This window comes from Carassius gibelio, chromosome B14, assembly GCF_023724105.1.
Source record: "Carassius gibelio isolate Cgi1373 ecotype wild population from Czech Republic chromosome B14, carGib1.2-hapl.c, whole genome shotgun sequence".
Lineage (NCBI taxonomy): Eukaryota > Metazoa > Chordata > Actinopteri > Cypriniformes > Cyprinidae > Carassius > Carassius gibelio.
In genome coordinates this window covers 15,095,992-15,116,638 of record NC_068409.1, presented here as the reverse complement: position 1 = coordinate 15,116,638, position 20,647 = coordinate 15,095,992, and the positions used below count along the sequence as shown (strand labels likewise).

General features: G+C 43.9%; 1 protein-coding gene across 3 annotated transcripts in view; it reads right to left on the bottom strand.

Moving 5' to 3' along the window:
• LOC127971636 (A disintegrin and metalloproteinase with thrombospondin motifs 2-like) overlaps window positions 1–20,647 on the bottom strand; it is a 134,389-nt gene that overhangs the window by 19,687 nt on the left and 94,055 nt on the right. For all 3 annotated transcript variants that reach the window (XM_052574801.1, XM_052574800.1, XM_052574802.1), the window contains exons 5-7: window positions 14,959–15,042; window positions 2,215–2,371; window positions 1,849–1,954 (exon numbers count right to left, since the gene is read on the bottom strand). In XM_052574801.1, the coding sequence (XP_052430761.1) occupies window positions 1,849–1,954; window positions 2,215–2,371; window positions 14,959–15,042 (347 nt within the window). The remainder of the gene's footprint in view (window positions 1–1,848; window positions 1,955–2,214; window positions 2,372–14,958; window positions 15,043–20,647) is intronic.

The following is a 20,647-nucleotide window of genomic DNA, read 5'->3' as shown; positions in this document are numbered from 1 at the left end:
CATATCGGTATCCATATCAACGATACTGGTCTTTAAAAGAATCGGTATCATATCAAAACAAAATAAGTGGTATCGCACATATTAATTATTTACACAATGAGTGCGTTTACATGTACACTCTTAATGTGATTATAATGAGATTGACAATATTGTTATTAAACTTTACTTCATGTAAACACAATACTTCGATTTAGATCATGTGATTTAACTCATTATCGCAGCAAGCATAATCGTATTCACATAGGTGGTTTATGCCGATTTTAATTGGAATATACAGGCATATAAACACCTTAATTGCAGTATTGCGCTTTGAATAAAGTGTGTGTGTGCTTGTGAAATACTGTTTTCAATGTCGTAGAAAACAGAAAGTCTTAAAAACAGAAAAATTAGAAACAATGGGTCTCATTCACTAATTTTCGCGTACAATTTTCTTATTTATACGCACATTTGAACTTCTCACGAGAACTTTCCGCCTAATTCACAACACGTGCGTACGCACATGAGCTTGTTCTTAAACTCGTTCTTCTGTTAGTGAATTTGGAGTCTTCTAAATGAGCGCCTGCGTGCACAAGGTAAGTAATTAGCATAATTCACGCCTAAACCAGCTCCATATAAGGGCTTTCCCCAACGAGGCACTTATGGCACCGAAACAAAAGACAAAGAAAAATAACTTTAACGATAATGAACGTGAGGTTTTGCTTTTGGAGGTGGAAGCCAGGAAAAATTATTTGTTATTTAAAAGTGTATCCACTGGCATAACGGGCCCAGGTAAAAAGGAAGCATGGGTTATTACACAGACTTGGAGATAAGGTGCTGAGAGTGGTTGGTGATGTGGCTTAGGTGTGGTTCCAGTGAGTTGCATAAATCAATGAGGACTTCTCTGGGCAACCTAAAGCGACTGAACAGCTATTCGTCACTCTCCACAAACATATCTGTGCGCTCTCTAAAGACGCGCTCTCTCCTAAGAGCACGCGCCGCGATGTCTTCAAGCAGTACCAAGTGTGCCATGCCTCTAAACACAAGATGAGACACATTAATCACTATAAGGATAGATCAGGTGATTATTGTTTGGACCTCTAATATTGTATATATATATATATATATATATATATATATATATATATATATATATAATTGGAACTGTAATTATAATTTATCAATAACATCTAATTATATAGGGTTCATAACACATGCTTATAAGGCCCCTGTTTGTACATGATTATTGCGTACGTGTGGTATAAGTTGTTCTTGAATCTTTTCGTACATTTAGAATAAATTTTAGTATGATAGTTTTTGATGGATCATGATTTATTCGTGAAAACGTCCGTACGCACATTTCACGCAAAAATCTGTGCCTACGCATATTTAGTGAATGAGACCCAATGGCTGGGAAGAAAGCATAGCATTTCTGGGGAAAACACAACTCACTGCCACCAATCTGTTCCTTAACCTCATCCAGAAATGGCGAGTAGTAGGCAAACCAATTGAAAATGTAACCATTAGCGAATAATAAGAATAATGGAAATTGCATGTAAACGGGAGTGTAAAGCTTTGCTCTTGACATGTAAACATCGTAATGCAATTAATAATCGCATTATTCATGCACATGTAAATGTAGTCAATGAATCCATGTTGAATAAATTGTTTTTAGCTATTGGAAATGATTCATTGATTTATTTATAACAAAACAAGCACTTATCGCCACCTACACTAATTAGCGACACAAATAGTGGAAAGTCAGCTGTTCGAATGATCAGATTCAAGAAACATAATTCAAGCACAGGAACAAACTGCGGTATAAATGAAAATATATGAGGTATCTTTTGACATACTGTAGCAGATACTCACACATGGCCGGTTTCATGCGCGACGACAAAAGCAGACGAGAAACCGTCCTCATGGTTGAGAGTGCAGCTCCGTACGGGATGACACATGCCTGTGACAGGAGCATAACCTAGCAACACATAAGAACACCTGACTGAGTTTGTCCTCCTCACATCTTCATCGCATGTTATTTTTAACAATTACTTTCCACTGGTATGAGGTCTGAAGTCAACGTCATTTCAAGATCATTGTGGCATGTCCTTACAGATACATATTTTTAAACTGAACACGTGTTCACGATTGAAAGATCATCTGCTCTTGTTAGCAGCGTGTTTCAATCTCTGGAGGTTGCTGATCACAAGTGTTAGTGTGCATGTGTGTTGATTTTACCCTGCATTCCTGTTGGTCCAAACTCTTGACGAGTAAGAAAGATGGCGTGATCATGGTATTCTTTGTCGTTAGTGTCATTCCTCTGCTGTTCGAAAGCCCAGCGACACACATTTTCCAGACTCTGAGAAGGATTACCCAGCTCAATGAGGCTCGTGGACTGAAAGCATACATGAGAAGGATGTTACACGCAAAGCTACATTTTGATTTTCGCTGTTGGCATCTGGTCAAGGTGTGAATTAAATTAAATTATGGGTTCAGTACCACTAATAAAGGAATAGATTACCATTTAACATTTTATCCATTTCTGAAAGAATCTATTATAAAACATTTTTCTTTTGCTTCTGTTTTATGACTTCAGAAACCTGGGATTGGGATACAGCACATGGATTGAATGGATGACTTTTATGATGCTTTGGAAACTTTTTGGAGCTTGAAATCATGAGGGAAAAAAGCAACTAGAATTCCAAAGCATTTTATTTGTTTTAAGGATTTCATAAGGGTTTGAACTGACATGAGAGTGATTAACTTTTGAAAGTACTGATGATTGTTACTGCTAGACCATTCCAAGTAATGCGCACTACCTTTCAAAAGTTTGGGGTCGGCAAGATTTTTTAATGTTTCTAAAATAAATCTCTTGTGCTCACTGAAGTAAAATACAGTCAAGCCAATAATATTGTAATACATTATATTTAAAATAATTATTTTAAATTGTTTTAATATGTCAAAATTGTATTAACGTGTGATGTCAAAGCTATTTTCAGAAAACTTCCTATCAATATTTCTTCTCATTATCAATGTTGTTAAACTGATTTGTTTTCTAGGATTCTCTGATTAATATAAAGATTTAAAGAACTGCATTTATTTAAAGTAGAAATATGTACTAACACTGTCTTTTTAGTTATATCAAACATCTGTTCCATTTAATGCTAGTAAAGCTGGTAAATTTAATATGATGTACCCTTAGACATCCATTATTAGTACATTACTGAACACTGAACAGTTGTTGTTTGTTTTAATACTGAGGGATGACTCAAAACTTTTTTTCTGTAATCAAATCACAGATGTTGAACCTAGACCATTCCTTTAATCAGAGGACACATTCCTAAACAATGACATTAACACAAACTTCAAAAGCTAAGCACTATTGTTAATCAATCAGCTAGTATCATCTAGTATCATTAACGTCCTTTGATGTTTAAAGTACTGAACAATCCAATCAAATAAGTGAAACTGAACATGATGACTTGAAATGTTTATATAATAACAACAACAGAAAAAAAAGTTTATATTATGCACCACGGCAGCCGTGATGCTGTTATTATTGCTATATTTCACGCTTGTGTGAACACAGATGTAAACACTGCCATAATCTGTGCAGTGAGATAAATGTGTGCAAGGCAACATCCAGACAGGAATGCGTGGCTGTGTTTTGATGATGTGGCCACGAGAGCCATGGAAGTAGGAGATCCTTTCCAGATGCGTGTCCTGAAACTGCCTCTCTTTCCTTGGGCCTCACTCGTGTGCATTTTAGTTCCATCAAGCTCATAAACTCTGAGAACTACGCTGCAATGTCTTCACAAACCAGTAGAGGGAGGCTTCACCTTTCCAAAGTGCACCATGGGAAGAAAGAGGGTGGTGAGAAATAACTCAACTCAGCATCACTCTCAAAACAAGTGCATCCAGCGCTTTATTCTCTCATTACACTTAATTTATTTGTGACTGATGATTTTTATGCCGTAGGTTTGTGCACAGAGAGCAGGCTAATGGAAACTAGTTAATAAACACATGATTTATCTTCACTTATCTTCATTCCATTGCTGAGATGTTTGTTGATAATGTCATGAAGGGTGTTTTCTCAGAATTCTGTACACAAGAGACTTCCTCTTGTTCTTGTTAACGGAATACATGACAGACGTGAAAGCATCCTCATTAAAAGAACGTCTCAGGCATCTTTATCTTCTCTCTGATCCACCGTAGATGCACACATGCACACACGCTCTGTGGATTGATGCTGGGTGTGTCATGTCAGGGTCTCTTTATCTTTTCAGTGCTAGGTGAGGGGAAGAGCGGAACAGATGTGCGGAAGAGACTGTGATGTTGGAACCTTGTTGGAGGTGCGCGGGGTCACTCGGTTGATCGGTGCGTGCTGCTGCCGGCAGCAACGGTTGCCACAGTAATTGGGAATGATGGACAACCTGCTGGCAAGACGGGCGAGGCTGCATGCTGATTGGGGCTGAGGCGGCAGGGGAGAGGAGTGGGTGTGGAACGACCAGGCATTTGTGTAAGAGCGAGGAAAAGAGGGAGGGAGACGTGGAGAGAAAAAGATACAGATGGAGAAAGATGTATATCTGTGACAGTGCTTTTGAAATAGGTGGGTGATCTAGAGTGATTGTGAATAAGAAAAAAAAAACATGGAAAGGCTTTCACACTGAATGAGGGTTGAGGTTGAGATAAAGGTTAACAAAACTGTACTGAATTTACTTAAAATGGAACAACTCCATCAATGTGCCTCTATTTATCGAAAGTATCTCTAAGTGCTACATGTGGATGATGATTTTAACATTCCAGGACATTTCCACATTGACCATAGAGCGTTTGAGTTATTGAAGCCATGAATCGAGTTATGTCCGTGTGCGTTATTGTGTTTTGTTTGAATTAAATGATGAATTTTTATGAACTAGCTTTACTTGCTTTTAGTATATTTACATTAAAAGCACTTTGGGTATTTAGTAATTGCTATCATGATAATCCTGTGAGAATGTGTTTATTATAAAAAATTATGCATATTCAATCAGACACATTCTGGAATTGTACTTGTGTAAAAAGAGGACAAACATACTAGGATTAATGGCGAGCGTGATTTCACAAAGTACAACATGTTCCTGGATCAACATCCTTGTTGATCCTGGAACAACATTCCAATCAGCCAATCAGAGTTGAGATATAACAGAAAATATCTGTTTTAAGGCTTGCAACCAGAGTTAGGTGCTTCTACACCCTTGTTAATCAGCTTTCATTTCCCACTGATTTTAGGAATAAATTAGGGGTAGGGTTAGGGTTTAGGGGTAGGGATTGGGTTAAGTCTATATTTTTGGACAATAATGCTGATCCAGGATTTTGTATTAAAACAAATGTCTGCATGAATTTTAAAAATAGAGTATGGAAAATAGCATAAAAAGCTGGGTGGAAAGACCAATGTGTCAATATGAAGGTAGATAATTTGTTATTGAGTAAGACAAAAATTGTGACTTTGCCTCAGGTCATGTGACTGAATAACTCACTCACAGAAGAAAACATGTTTGTGTCGACCCCTTGGCAGACAGTTTTTTTTTTTCCATTTGAAGACAAAGAATGGAAATGCTGGTGTATTTATGAATGTTTTTAAATATTCAGATTTTTATGAAAAATTTAACTTGGACAGAAACGTCTTGGTTACGTATGTAACCCTCGTTCCCTGAAGGAGGGAACGGAGACGTTACGAATGGGATCTCGCCCGAGAGCCCAATCACCTTCGAGTGGTACAAAACGAGCCAATGGTACACAAAGTACCTTGGTCTGCGGAATTTGCATCGCGAGCTCCGCCCCGCAGAGCGGGTATATAAGGAGCAACGCGAGCAACTCGCATTCAAGTCTTCGCTGAGGAGCCGAGCCAGTGACCCGGCCGTTCAGCGGAACAGCGATGTGGCAAGGGGACGTAACGTCTCCGTTCCCTCCTTCAGGGAACGAGGGTTACATACGTAACCAAGACGTTCCCTTTCAGTCGGTCACGTTCGACGTTACGAATGGGGTCCCTTACAAAACGCCACATGGCTGTCTTCCAGCGACCCGTGTGAGTGATAGCACCCTGTCGTGAGGCCAGCACGAGTGAGGGCCTACAGCTCGCACAGAATACGCTGGGTAGCACATTCCAGCTGGACATATGCTAGCAGGCTGCCTGCCCGTGGGAGGACTTACAGAAGTAGGTATCTACCAAGGTGGTGATACATAAGAACTCTGAGGTACCCAGCCCGCAGGGTGGAATTTTCAACGACAGAGCTGGCAAGGGCTTGCCAAGGGAAAGACACATGCTGCGGAGAGACTTACTGTGGACATACACACGTGGGATTACCCAGAAGGGGAATCACGACACATGGAGGCACCTAGTCCCACACATGGCTGACCAAGGGGCATGTACGCAAGTGTTGGACATCAACAGTGCTGGAGGAACCCAGGGTTCTGACTGAGGAACTCACCTGAGGGGAATAGCGCACGCATCCAGTCCGCGGAGTGGAATGGCGCAGCAAGCGGATTGACACCGAGCAGGTCCTTACTGGCCCGAAGGGGCGAGTATCTGGGAGGACACGGGCTCTACACGGAGATTATAAAATCTTGCGAATGTGTTAGGTGTCGCCCAGCCCGCAGCTCTACAGATGTCTGCTAGCGAGGCGCCATGCGCCAACGCCCAGGAGGAAGCTACGCTCCTAGTTGAGTGAGCTCTCACCCCTAGGGGGCATGGCAGGTCTCGAGCCTGATAAGCCAGGACAATAGCATCCACTATCCAGTGGGATAACCTCTGCTTGGAGACAGCCTTTCCCTTCTGCTGGCCTCCGTAACAGACAAAGAGCTGGTCTGAGGTCCTAAGGCACCGAGTTCTGTCCACGTAGGTGCGGAGCGCACGTACTGGACAGAGCAGCGCCAGGGCTGGGTCTGCCTCCTCCAGGGGCAGCGCTTGCAAGTTCACCACCTGATCCCTAAAAGGAGTGGTGGGAACTTTGGGCACGTACCCAGGCCGGGGTCTCAAGATAACGTGAGAGTTAGCCGGCCCGAATTCCAGGCACGCTTCGTCAACTGAAAATGCCTGCAGGTCCCCGACCCTCTTCACCGAAGCCAAAGCCGTCAGGAGCGCAGTTTTCAAAGATAAAAACTTTAGCTCTACTGAGAGCAAGGGTTCGAAGGGAGCTCTTTGCAGTGCTGATAGAACCACTGCGAGGTCCCAAGAGGGGACTTGCTGAGGGCGAGGCGGATTGAGCCTCCTTGCTCCTCTCAGGAACCTGATGATCAGATCGTGCCTTCCAAGAGACTTACCTTCAACAGGGTCATGGTGAGCCGAAATGGCAGCCACATAGACCTTGAGGGTGGAAGGAGACAGCCTACGTTCCAACCCCTCCTGAAGAAAGGAAAGCACTGACCCAATCGGGCACTTCCAGGGGTCCTCACGCCGTGAAGAACACCAAGTGACGAAGAGGTTCCACTTCAAGGCATAGGCATGTCTGGTGGACATGGCTCTAGCTGAAGTGATGGTAGCTACCACCTTTGGTGGCAAGGTACCTAAACCTTCCGTGACCCGTCCAGAACCCACACATGTAGGTTCCATAGATCGGGACGTGGGTGCCAGAGGGTGCCCCGTCTCTGAGAAAGAAGGTCCCTCCTCAGAGGAATTGGCCAGGGAGGGGCTGTCGCGAGGAGTACAAGTTCGGGGAACCAGGTCCGGCCGGGCCAAAAAGGCGCAACCATGAGGACCTGCTCCTCGTCCTCCCTGATCTTGCACAACGTCTGTGCAAGAAGGCTCACTGGGGGAAACGCATACTTGCGCAGGCCCAGTGGCCAGCTGTGTGCCAGGGCGTCCGTGCCGAGGGTGCCCTCGGTCAGGGAGTAAAACAACTGGCAGTGGGAATTTTCTGGAGAGGCAAACAGGTCTACCTGGGCGTCTCCGAAGTGTTCCCAAATCAGCTGAACCGACTGGGGGTGGAGTCTCCATTCCCCGGGGCGAGACTGCTGTCGTGAGAGCTCGTCGGCTGCACGATTGAGCCTGCCTGGAATGTGAATGGCACGAAGCGACCTCAGATGCTTGTGACTCCACAGGAGGAGATGGCGAGCGAGTTGCGACATGCGGCGGGAGCGTAGACCACCCTGACGGTTGATGTACGCTACGGTCGCAGTGTTGTCCGTACGAACCAGAACGTGCTTGTCCTTCAGCAGGGCCCTGAAGCGGTGCAGAGCAAGACGTACTGCTAGCAACTCGAGGCAATTGACATGCCACTGAAGTCGGGGTCCTGGCCAGGAGCCTGACGCAGCATGCCCATTGCACATGGCACCCCAGCCCGTGGCAGAGGCATCTGTTGACACAACAACATGTCTGGACACCGGTTCTAGGGGCACGCCGGCCCGTAGAAACGAGGGGTCCAACCACGGGGTGAAGTATCGACGGCAGGCCGGAGTGATGGTCACTCGGAGCGTGCCCTGTTGCCATGCCCATCTCGGGACTCGGTCGTGAAGCCAGTGCTGAAGCGGTCTCATATGGAGTAGCCCGAGCGGTATGACTGCCGCCGCGGACGCCATATGCCCCAGGAGCCTCTGAAACAGTTTCAGTGGAACCGCTCTCTTGCCCTCGAATTGTCTCAGGCAACTCAGCAGTGACTGCGCGCGCTCGTTTGTAAGCTGCGCGAACATGGCGACCGAGTCTATTTCCATACCGAGAAAAGAGATCCTCTGCACAGGGGAGAGTTTGCTCTTTTCCCAGTTGACCTGAAGACCCAGTCGGGCGAGGTGTCTGAGCACCAGATCCCTGTGCTCGCACAACCGCTCTCGAGAGTGAGCTAGGATCAGCCAGTCGTCGAGGTAGTTGAGGATACGGACACCCTGTTCCCTGAGAGGAGCCAGGGCCCCCTCCGCAACCTTCGTAAAGACGCGGGGAGAGAGGGCCAACCCGAATGGGAGAACCTTGTACTGATATGCCTGCCCCTCGAAAGCAAACCGAAGAAACGGTCTGTGTCGAGGAAGAATGGAGACATGAAAGTACGCGTCCTTCAGGTCGATCGCTGCAAACCAATCCATCGGACGAATGCATTCGAAAATGCGCTTGGGCGTTAGCATCTTGAACGGGAGTCTGTGTAGAGCTCGGTTCAAGGCACGCAGGTCCAGGATTGGCCGTAACCCACCTGTCTTCTTGGGTACTATGAAGTAAGGGCTGTAAAAGCCGGACTTCATGTCGGCTGGAGGGACCGGCTCTATCGCGCCCTTTGCCAGCAGGGTCGCGACCTCCGCGCGCATGACAGGGGCATCTTTGCCCACCATCGTCGCGTGGACACCCCGAAACCTGGGGGGACGCCGGGCGAACTGAATCGCGTAGCCGAGCCTGAGCGTCCGGATGAGCCAGCGGGAAGGCCTGGGGAGCTCTAGCCAGGCTCCCAGGAACCGAACCAGCGGGGTCAAGGGGACTACAGGCGTACCCACAGTGGGGCAGCGTGGTGGAGCAGACAGCCCCGGCATGGGAGGCATAGCGTCCCTTAGCGGGGGCGGAGTGCGGGCACTCGTCTGACTCCAAGTGGCAAAGAGGGCATGAGAAGGCGAAGCGTTCTTGAGCCGTCTTTGCATGGAAATTGGCAAGGGGAGAGGGGAACGAGAGCGGCGAGGAGCACGTCGCCAGCTGTCATTCGTGGCCTCTTGGGACCCGGAGGTAGAGGAAACAGCTCTTTTAGTGAAGATATGGGCGGAACAAAAGGAAAACGAGAACAAAGGATTCTCCCCCGGCCCTCCTCCGGGGGAAGGAGTGGTCCTGCTACCATCTCCTGATGAGCTGACGTCTCCAACTCCAGGTCGCCCGTCTCAGGAACGCCGCTTGGCCTGGCGTTTGGCAGGTTTAGGGGCAGAGACGGGTTGCGCCGCCCTTCTGCGGCCGTCTCCTCGCTGCGGCCGGGGTGAAGGCTGCTGCTGTGGCCGAGCGGGAGTGGAGGAGGCCGCAGGGGGGCGCCCTCGGCGACGAGCAGGCTGAGGTTGCGCCGGCGGCGGGGTGGAAGCAGCAGAGGGCCGCCGGGGCAGGATGTGTCTGAAGGCCTCAGACTGCTTCTGGGCGGCAGAGAACTGCTGGGCAAAGCTCTCTACCGCGTCGCCGAAGAGGCCATCCTGGGAGACCGGGGAGTTGAGGAGCTGAGCCCGATCAGACTCCCTCATGTCTGCCAGGTTCAGCCATAGGTGGCGCTCCTGGACCACCAAAGTGGACATCACCTGACCCAAGGAGCGCGCAGTGACCTTCGTCGCCCGGAGAGCGAGGTCGGTTGCAGTGCGCGCCTCCTGCAGAACCCCTGGGTCAGCACTGCCCTCGTGCAGCTGCCGGAGCAGCTTGGCCTGATAGACCTGCAGAGAGGCCATGGCATGCAGGGCAGAAGCGGCCTGGCCCGCAGCTCTGTAAGCCTTGGCCACAAGCGTGGATGAGAACTTACAGGCTTTGGAGGGCAGCTTGGGACCACCACGCCAAGCGGAGGCGCTCTGTGGACACAGTTGCATCGCAACAGAGCGCTCCACCGGGGGAATCCCAACATACCCCTTGGCCGCCCCGCCATCGAGGGCAGTGAAGGCGGAGGAAGAACCAGAACGGTTTCGGGCAGTTAAAGGTGCCCTCCATGAACTAGTTACTTCCTGGTGCACTTCCGGGAAGAAAGGAACCAGAGGGGGGTGCTGGCGATCCGCACGAGCAGCCCCCAGGAACCAATCATCCAGCCTCGAGCGCTCAGGACAGGGCGGAGGATTCCACTCAAGCCCGATGCTCTCCGCTGCCCGGGAAAGCACGGCCGTCAGCTCGGGATCAGACTCGGACAACGCTGGCACTCCCGAGGGAGGCAACGCAGCCGAACCCTCATCTCCCGAGGACTCAAGCCCGCCTTGTGATGCGGCGATCGACATACGGTCCTCTTCGCGAGCCCCGAATGAGATGTCAGGAGCCTGAGAGGGTCCAGCAAACACATCCGGGAACTCAACCGGCTGCGGCGTATGTGAGGGGGGTGTGGCCCGAGGAGGTTCGCTCGTCGGGGAAGCCCACACGGTAACCCTCAGATCACCCTGGCCACCAGCCGAAGTAGCTCTCTTACGAGAAGAGCTAGAACGGGGTGTGGCAGAGGGGACTCTATACCTTTTAAGGTAATCGAGTCTCGATCTCAACGCCGAGATGGTCATGTCCCCGCAATGAGAACATGAGCCATCCACGAACGCAGTCTCAGCGTGCTGGAAGCCCAGACACGTGACACAGCGATCGTGACCGTCACGAGGAGCGATATATCGACCGCACCCAGAAACACACGGGCGAAATGACATCTTTAAAAAGACGCAAATCGGCCCGTAACTCTTTTGTGAGAGAAATTTGTCTCTTTTAGAGGTGTTGAAGCGCTCAGGGGAACGCGGGAGCTGTCGCAGGAAACCCAGACGAACCGCTGAATCGCGCCGTCACACCAACACCAGCTCTTGTTTGTAAACACTCCGGTGATTGCAGCAAGCGATGTGCTCGGCTCCGAAGCGAAAGCTTGAATGCGAGTTGCTCGCGTTGCTCCTTATATACCCGCTCTGCGGGGCGGAGCTCGCGATGCAAATTCCGCAGACCAAGGTACTTTGTGTACCATTGGCTCGTTTTGTACCACTCGAAGGTGATTGGGCTCTCGGGCGAGATCCCATTCGTAACGTCGAACGTGACCGACTGAAAGGGAACCAGGGTTATAATAGGTAACTAAAACTAGTTAAATAAATATATATATATATATATATATATATATATATATATATATATATATATATATATATATATATATATATATATATATATATATATATATATATATATATTTGTTTGTAAATTTGAATAAAAAATGAGATGAAAACAGATAAGTGATGCATTCAATTGCTTTGATTTTGTGTCTACAGTTTGTCTTCTATGCCAATCTCACAGGGACGAGGCCAGCCTGCCATATGATTTTGGCATGGTTTTTGCTGTTTAAAATCATTGTATATTTACTTTTTATCTAAATACGGTTTTGACAGCCAACCCACAGGTCAACCGAGCCACTGGGAATGTCCCGGTGCTCCCTAGGGCCACTGCATCCCTGGATGGAGTTAAACAGAATTTTAAGCCACAGCGAGAGGCAGACGAAGCATGACCAGCAACAGATGGATGGAAAAAGACAGAATGGAAAGGAAAGCAGAGGTTGTACGAGCACAGGCACAGAGATGAAGAGAGAACTGACAGATAAACAGAGAGAGAGAGAGAGACCTGTGTGCCAACCGCCTGATGAGTTCATGTGGGACAGTTTGCATTTTAAGAACTTAATCCTGGAAAGACAAGGCCAGAGGGACAATCACCACCAATCAGCGCAGGAAACGCCATCTGCCTGACCCGCTGTGGACCTCTGTCTCTCCATCTCACCTGAAACCGCACGTAATCACCATGTAACCCCACACACTAGCTGTCACAGAGGAAAAATCACCATTTATCATAATGGCTGGGGGTGGTATAATGTCTCAGTATGAAGAGCAAATTTTGAGGGCACCATAGCGCTGTGAGCTATTCCTCCTGCTGGGTGAACTGACATTTGTGGTAATGGTAAGCTCCATCGCAGAGATAGAAAGGTGATGGATTGTCATGTTTAAGTGGCTTAAAAATATCTTCCTCATGGGTTAAGCATCCAGATAGCACTCCTGGAGAAAAGATCCTTTCTTCCTGAACCTGATACTGATTGAATAAATGGAGTAGGTGTTAACTTCAATATCGATTAAGATGTATATTTCCAGACTTCGTATTATTCAGATGATCCCAGAGGAAAATTGCTCTTGCAAAGCTCACTTTAGTTTGTCTCTAGATTTTCTAGAAGTGTGTAATTTCTGAGACACTAGTGGCACTAAATCAGACTATGGTTTGAGTCAGTGTTGCTGTGTCAGATAGCTCTTACAAACAATGTTGAAAGATCAAATTAACTGAAAGGCTTAACGGGTTATTTCACAAAAAAAATAAAAATAATAATAATAATAATAATAATTAGGCCATGTTTAACACACGCTCCAGGTTATCCTAGGTGAATATGACTTTCTTCTTTCAGACGAATCCAATCAGAGTTATATTAAAAATTTACCTTGCTCTTTCAAGCTTTATAATGGCAGTGGATGGGTGTTGTTTTTTAAACAGTCCAAAATAAGTCCAAATTACATGCATTCATCCATAATAAAATATGCCCCACTCAGCTCCAGGGGGTGAATAAAGACCTCCTGTAGTGTACTGATGCATTTTTGTAAGAAAAATATTCATATTTTCTCTCACTTCCTCTAACTGTCATACGTGCAAGCCGTTTATTTAATAATGCTGTCTTAAGTAGTGTCTTAAGCAAATCGGTTAAGAAAATAATTCAGTGACTCGACAGTCACTTCTTGAATGAATCTGTGTTGTGAACTAATAGTTTGAATGAATCTTTCAATGACTCACTCACTCACTCACTCACTCATTGTTTCAGGGATTAACAAGAAGGCTTTAATTATGAATAGGAATGAATCAATGATTCACTCGTAAAAAGAGTCAATTAATTAACACTATCCTCAATTCTGTTTATGTGAGATATTAAAGAGATATGAGATTTTCTTAGAGAGTAACTGTGTCAGATGAAAGCTGAACCTAATACTGTGGTCACTATCAGGTCAACCACATCTGAGACTGGACACCTGATCTGAGATCAGCCTCTTCCTGATCTCCAGTTACAGGAAGAACAGTGTTTTGTGGAGCTGTGTTTATGAATGAGGCAGGGTCATCATTGATTGTTTATCTTGAATTCTTGATTCTTCTTCCCAGAATCCTTTGCTTGGTCCCATGGGGGAGGTGCTGGTGTGTGTGTGTGTGTGTGTGTGTGTATGTGTTGGGGGGTGGGGGGGGGGGGGTATTGGGAAGGCAATTGCATAACATCAGCACTCTGTGTGCTTTGGTGTTGAACTGTGAAGGCGTGCGACTTTGAAAAGACTCCCATGGGAACTCTATGCTTTTAGTTCCCGTTTGCTCAGTCCGGTGGAATAACAGGCCCTAGGCCATGGTGAGCACCCAACAGAAGGGGGTGGGAAAAGATGTGCATGTAAGCTAAGCTAGGGGTGTGTTTATGTATTTATGTAGGTGTGAGTGTGAGACAGAGGGTGGAAGAGAGGGAGAAATGGAGTGTGTATCTTATACGTTTGCCACTGATGCAATATGTCAAACTGTAATGATACAGAACTGCTAAACGGCTACAGACAGCGAAATACATCATTTGGGAATTTGCATAAAGAGAAAAAAATTGTTAACTCACTGTGAAAACTAAAGTCCGGACATGAAACCTCAACTACAAAGAAGTGTATAATTTATGCACTACTAGCAGCACCAAACAAGTTTTCCAATAACACCATCCATCTTCCATTAAACAAAATATTAATACAAATAAAAAACAGATAGCTCAATCCTAAACTCAAACCACTGGTTAAGCCACATTGCAGTGTGTGGGACTCCTCAAAAATGCTGCAACTGTCACACGTGTTTACAACTTTTTTGGAAGCTAGCCTACAAATCATTTACAAATATTTGTCTGTGACGTATTTAACAAACGGAATGACACAGTTCACATTTGATATGAATATGAACCATTATAAACTATACAAAATGACACCCAAGCTCACCAACGTAACTATAGATATATGACTCAATTAAATTCAGCATGAAAGGCTTTATTTCTGAGCGATATAATATACATATATATATATATATATATATATATATATATATATATATATATATATATATATATAAACAATTATGACAGGGCTTCATAAAATTAAGAGAGATTTGTGACATCAGTCAAAAAAGTAAAGTCGTTTCATAGGCAGAGCAAATTGCAGCATAACATAATGATCATACAGAAATGTGTAATAAAAAAAAAAATGATTTAAGCTTTTCATCTGACAACTGACGCATAATTTAGGTAAATTAATGCTTCTTACTTTTCTGGCGTCAACCAAAACAATCCGAACTAGCACCACGTTTATTCGTGCCCCGAGAGAATGGTCATGATAGATCTCGTTCACCTGTGAAGAGAGAAAAGCAGTGTTAGATGCAAGATTTTAATATTGAGATATTGTAAGAGCAAAATGCATAATTTTAGAGTACATTCCATTAAAGTAAATTATGTTTGCTTTTTTGAAACTCATGTAATAGAGGTCAGAAGTGCTCTAAGTGAGAATTATGACTAAGTGATATCCAAGAAAATATGTTGATGTATGTATTTTTTTGTCTTTTATCTACTAATGTTGTATAAAGGGGATTTATGCATAATAGTCAACCTAGAATGTGATCAAACTGTTTAAGATAGTATGGCTAAGATTTATAATAATATGTTAATAATATGTTAATTCAGTACACACATTATCCCACCGGTTGTGACCGACCATAAAATACAATTTTTCATACACTTTTTCCAACTAAACAAATAATAATAATAATAATAATAATAATAATAATAATAATAATAATAATAATAATAATAATAATAATAATAACAACAACAATAATAATAATAATAATAATAATAATAATAATAATAATAATAATTTATTATTTCAAAGGGTTACTAATGACACATCATTTGGATATTTTCATGTCTTGGGATTTAATTATAAATAATATATTTATTATGAATACTAACCCCCAAAACCTTTTCTATTTGTATGTTCAAAATTTTAGGGTCAGTAAGAATTTTTATTAATTAATAATTTTTCCTGAGAAGCAAATCAGCATATTATTTACTAAAGCTGCGAAATAAAATGTTTCAGGTTTTCAGTTGAATTCCAAATCTTAAGCCAACTAAGACCAGCAAACCATCTAAGGCTAGGTTATTTTTAGTAAGGTTTTACCAAATTTTTGGGGCCATTCCTCAGAGACAGAAAAGTATAACACACACACACATAGCAACTCATAGACAACCTGCAAAGCTGCACCCAATAATGTTTAAGAGAGCCTTTTTCATTTCCCAAGATTCTGCAGGTTGACTTCTAACCCCGCGCCTCAGCCATCTTTACTTATTCAGTTTGCAGAAGGATGGGCCTAATGCACTGTGGGAAACGCTGTTCCCAGACAGAGAGGGAGACAGAGGCAGACAAATTGGTACAGAAGTTCAGACATGGTGTCCTCTGCCGCTCTGGAAGCTTGCTAATGAGACACCGAGATGTATACACAGCCAACAATAATGAGATTTCTGATGGACAGACTGCGGGAGGGGGAGCGAGAATAAGATATGAAGACAGACAAGAAGAAAGGGGCTTAAAAGGGGGCGGCAGTGAAGAAGGAAAGCGATGGGAAAGGATTAAACAATTGCGCTTTCTGAAACCGTTGTGTCACCTGCACCGACTCACCTGCTCTTTTATTTGTACGATTCACTAGTTGCTGCGCAACCGGAAAACTTTAGAGTGGGGTGAGGCCATGTTTCTCTCTCTTTCTGGACGTCTGTATTCCTGGCATTCCCTCTCTGCTTGCTGTCACTCCTTTTGACTGTTGGAATATCTTTTGGTTGCACAACTTTACTAAATTCATCATCCCCTTTCTTTCAGTTTTAAACCAGTATGCGTGTTTGTAGCTTCCAAAAGCTAATCTTTCAAACTAGTGTATAGGCCTTTTCTGTAGCATTCGTCCAAGATTTCTTGAGAAATTCTAAAGAGTGCAGCTCTTAGGCTCGGTTGCCTTAGTAACCGCGTTAATACAGATGACTGGTAAAAGCATAGATGACTTCCAGGTGACCGTGACTCTAGTGTTCTGAATGTTAATGATCGTTAAACTGAGGCACGACTTTCATAGAGAACACACATTGTGAAACACCTCAGGACTCTGCATTAGGAGAAGCAGTGCATGATGGGATATGACTACTGTCTTGTTTCCAGGCTTCACTTCAAAGAAGAAAAAAAAAAAAAAAGACACGGCTGCCAGTAAAAGTTTATTTCTCTTATATTAATACAGCATATGCTGGGGATGAACAGTATAGTATGTATTGTAGTGTAAAAAGGGTAGAAATTCTGTACATTTGCAAATTTCATTAGATGTTTTGCCAATTTTCACAATTAACTAGTTTCTTATTAGCAGGCATATTGGCTGTTTATTGTTACTTATAAAGCACATATTAATGTGTCTGAAACTGCTTGATAATGAGTGACCGGCCTTCTCATACTCTTGCAACTGCGGTGAGGACCGACTTGATCAGATCAGGAGATATATGTGCCATATTGAGCTGAGCGTGCTGAACTCCTCTAACTGGGTGGTTCAAAAGACGCAGAACTAGACGCATGACCATACTAGCTGCTCTAGAGACCTCCATAGATGTTCGAGCCTCTTAGTACTGCCTTCCACTAGAAGCCTTCGGCCTGGGAGCAGCACTCTGACTCTTGTCTCTGCAAAGTGCAAGAAGTGACACTCCCAGAATGAGAGGCTGGAACATGGGAGCCCCTGCTGACCGTCTCAACACTCCTCAGAGGAAGAGAACTCTAGAAATTTCTCACTCTAGAAATTTATATCCCAAGAGACCCTGTATATCTAACTTCTCATAGTCAGATAAATACTTCATTTTATTGCTCAGAATTAAATGCAGTCAAACAACAATGAGTAAACACGGTCTGGAGTAGTAAGATTCACATAAAAAAAAATGATCTTATGTAATATACGCATTGCCTTGGCAGCGCGCGAGCCGCTCAGTCACACAAACAACAACTTTCCTCAGAGAAAGATGGCTGCAGCAGAAAGCTCTCTCTCAGAGGGGGAAGAAACCGTAGCGCGGGTTTCCAAACCTCGAGAATGAGCTCTAGATCTAGGGAACATGTTTGAAGATAGGAAGATGCTTGTGTAACTGATGCTAGTCCAACTGATGCCAGATCTGGTTGTTGAGGAAGAAGATAGGAACTCGCCCGTCTACATTCCCTCTACCGGATCCGAAAGCGAAACCTGTGAGCACAGCCACAACTCCGCCTCAGCGGAAGCAGGGCCGGCACCGCGAGAGACACAAGTGAAGGCTCCCTCCTCAAACATAACCTTCTGAGAGTGAAACAGTGCAGTAACAAACACTCGCCACGTGGGCTGTCAACTCCCTCGAGAGCTCATTCGTGTGCTTCTCTCTCAAGGAGACACACAAACTGCATGTGTCTCTACCCCAATATCTTTTTCTTTTCGTGGGCAGGGAAAAACACACAATCTGAACGCTGTCTGTTCTAACCCAACAGATATAATTTTTTACATAAAAGTAAGTTTTGCAAATTAAGATGTTTAGGAGATTAAAATATTGATATTTCGAAATATTAATTATATATTAATAATTATGAGAGTAAATGACCTCGTAAAAGGTGTATTGAAAGAAGATCCTCAAAATGGTTTAAAATGCCACTAATATGCTGTTGTATACCGCCCACCCCAACATGCGCACATTAATAGAAAAGCTTATCACAAGCAATGCTGGATTGATATTCTGTTCTCATTAAAATTGGAGTCACAAATATCAACAAATCTCAACACCAATATGGTTCTTCCTCAACCTCTACAGAACAAAAAACCTATAGCCCCCTTCCACCCCTCGCTCTCTATGTTAATGATTGTGAGAGTGTAGGTCTCATTAGTACTGCCCTGGTTGCTGGCCTTGTTCAGGACGACTGGGCTTCATCAGCCTACAGGTAACTAATGGAGACCTAGAGGTCGGCAAGTCAGAAAATCATTAATATCCCATTAATAATGCAAAAGGGGCTAGCATTGTGGCTTCACCGCTCTAGAGATAGGAGGGGAGAGTGGAGAAAATAGCAGAGGGTGCAGATAGTAAGATAGAGTTAGAGGAGAGAAAGGGGGAAGAGAAAAAATGTCTACAGTATGTGTGCGTGTGGCCATTGGTCGAGTGAGGAGAAAAAAAAAAGGGTTGACATTGAGAAATATTAGCATATTAGCACATGAAATGGAAACATTCCAAAATAAAATGTGTGAAAGAGCCATGAAAAGAAACCTTTTAAAAGAGAACAAATGTTATCTTATCTTATCAGCCTTGTTTATCATCTGGCCCTGACAAACTGTAACATTTAATTCAGTAGAAGGGATTTAGGTTCCAAAGTGTTTCCTTAATCAGGCATTTTGGTGTTTTAACATTATTAACCTGTTAAAGACCTCCTGTGGTGAAAATCAAGTTTTTACCATTGTCTGCCTGGTTTTTATATGTCTGTCTGCTGCTTTAAATATGCATAAAGACAAACCATGTGCAAATTCATTAGTCAATACCACTGCCAAGCTTTTATCCTTGAATACGGCAGTGACTGTCTCAAAAATGCTGTTTGAAAGTGCTCCTAACTTCACAAACTTGTAACCAATCCAATATTTATTAGTAATAGTTATTATAAGAATAGCACTCTTTACATGCTTTCTAGGCTATAATCTAATCAGAATTGTAAAAAAAAAAAAAAACACTCACGGATTCACTTTTCGGTGACGACTTCTCCCAAAATTCCACTTGCTATTGTATAGTATTTGCTACTCAAGTTAACTAAGTGAAAGCAGAGAAGATCAAAGCAGGTGTGATTGAGTGGAGGTGGGAACTAGTTAGATCTGTGTATAATGCGTATATAAATGAGGTAAGGGTAAGTTGCAATAATTAAATGCCTCAAAATGAACTACATAAATGACCTCTAGCCAGTCTATACAAATTAAAGGGGCCATATGATGCAATTAAAAAATGTCCTTTCTCTTTGGAGTGTTTCAAGCTGTTTGTACATAGATAAGATCCCTAAAGTTGTGAAGATTAAAGTCTCAAACCCAAAGATATATTCTTTATTAAAGTTAAGACTCGTCCACGCCCTCCTAAAATGCCTCATTTAAACACACCCCCACATGTCTAGGTCACTGTGTTGAAAGATTTGCATAACACTGGCCAAATGTTCACGCAAAGAAAGAAGGTGTAACTTTGATTATCACTGTAGTATTGTTACTGCCGCCTCCAACCATGTTGTGGAGACAAGTGTGTTTTATTGATTTACTCCTTTTCTTATATATATAATGCACAATATATATGTATTTTTATTTTATTTTATTTTTGTCATTTAGCATTTTTATTAGGATGTACAGTATGCTAGGACAGGAAGCGAAGTGGGAGAGAGGTGAATCAGGATGCCGAGGCAAAACAGCACTACTGTATAAGTCGGCACACTGCCCACGAGGCTATTTGCACCGACACTGATTTGCTTCTTTACTAAGAAGTAAACTCTTTCTTTCAACTACTTCTTTAAAAGTGGATGTAGAAAGAGAGACTAAAGTAATTTATAGTATAATAATGCTTTAATCTACAGTCAATATCATATTATGCTGAATCATCATCGTCCTGTTTCAGTCTGGGAGATGAAAGTGAACGAGTATAGAAATCCCATCAGGCTCTTGGCTGGCAGAACTCCCCTTCATTCTTCTGTAATGTACAGGAATGCTCAAAGATATGAAGGTACGCACTGGTGGACAGTATTTGCTCAGACGCATTACTGAATCTCTGCCATTTTCACTTGACATTTTGGACCATTATTACCTGTCTGACATTTGAGGGCCAGATCAACGTGTCTATGAAGAGCTGATTACATAATGGTCCGTCCGCCCGCACGTCTTGTTTACTCCTGAGGAGCAACTAATATAGAGGGAAGC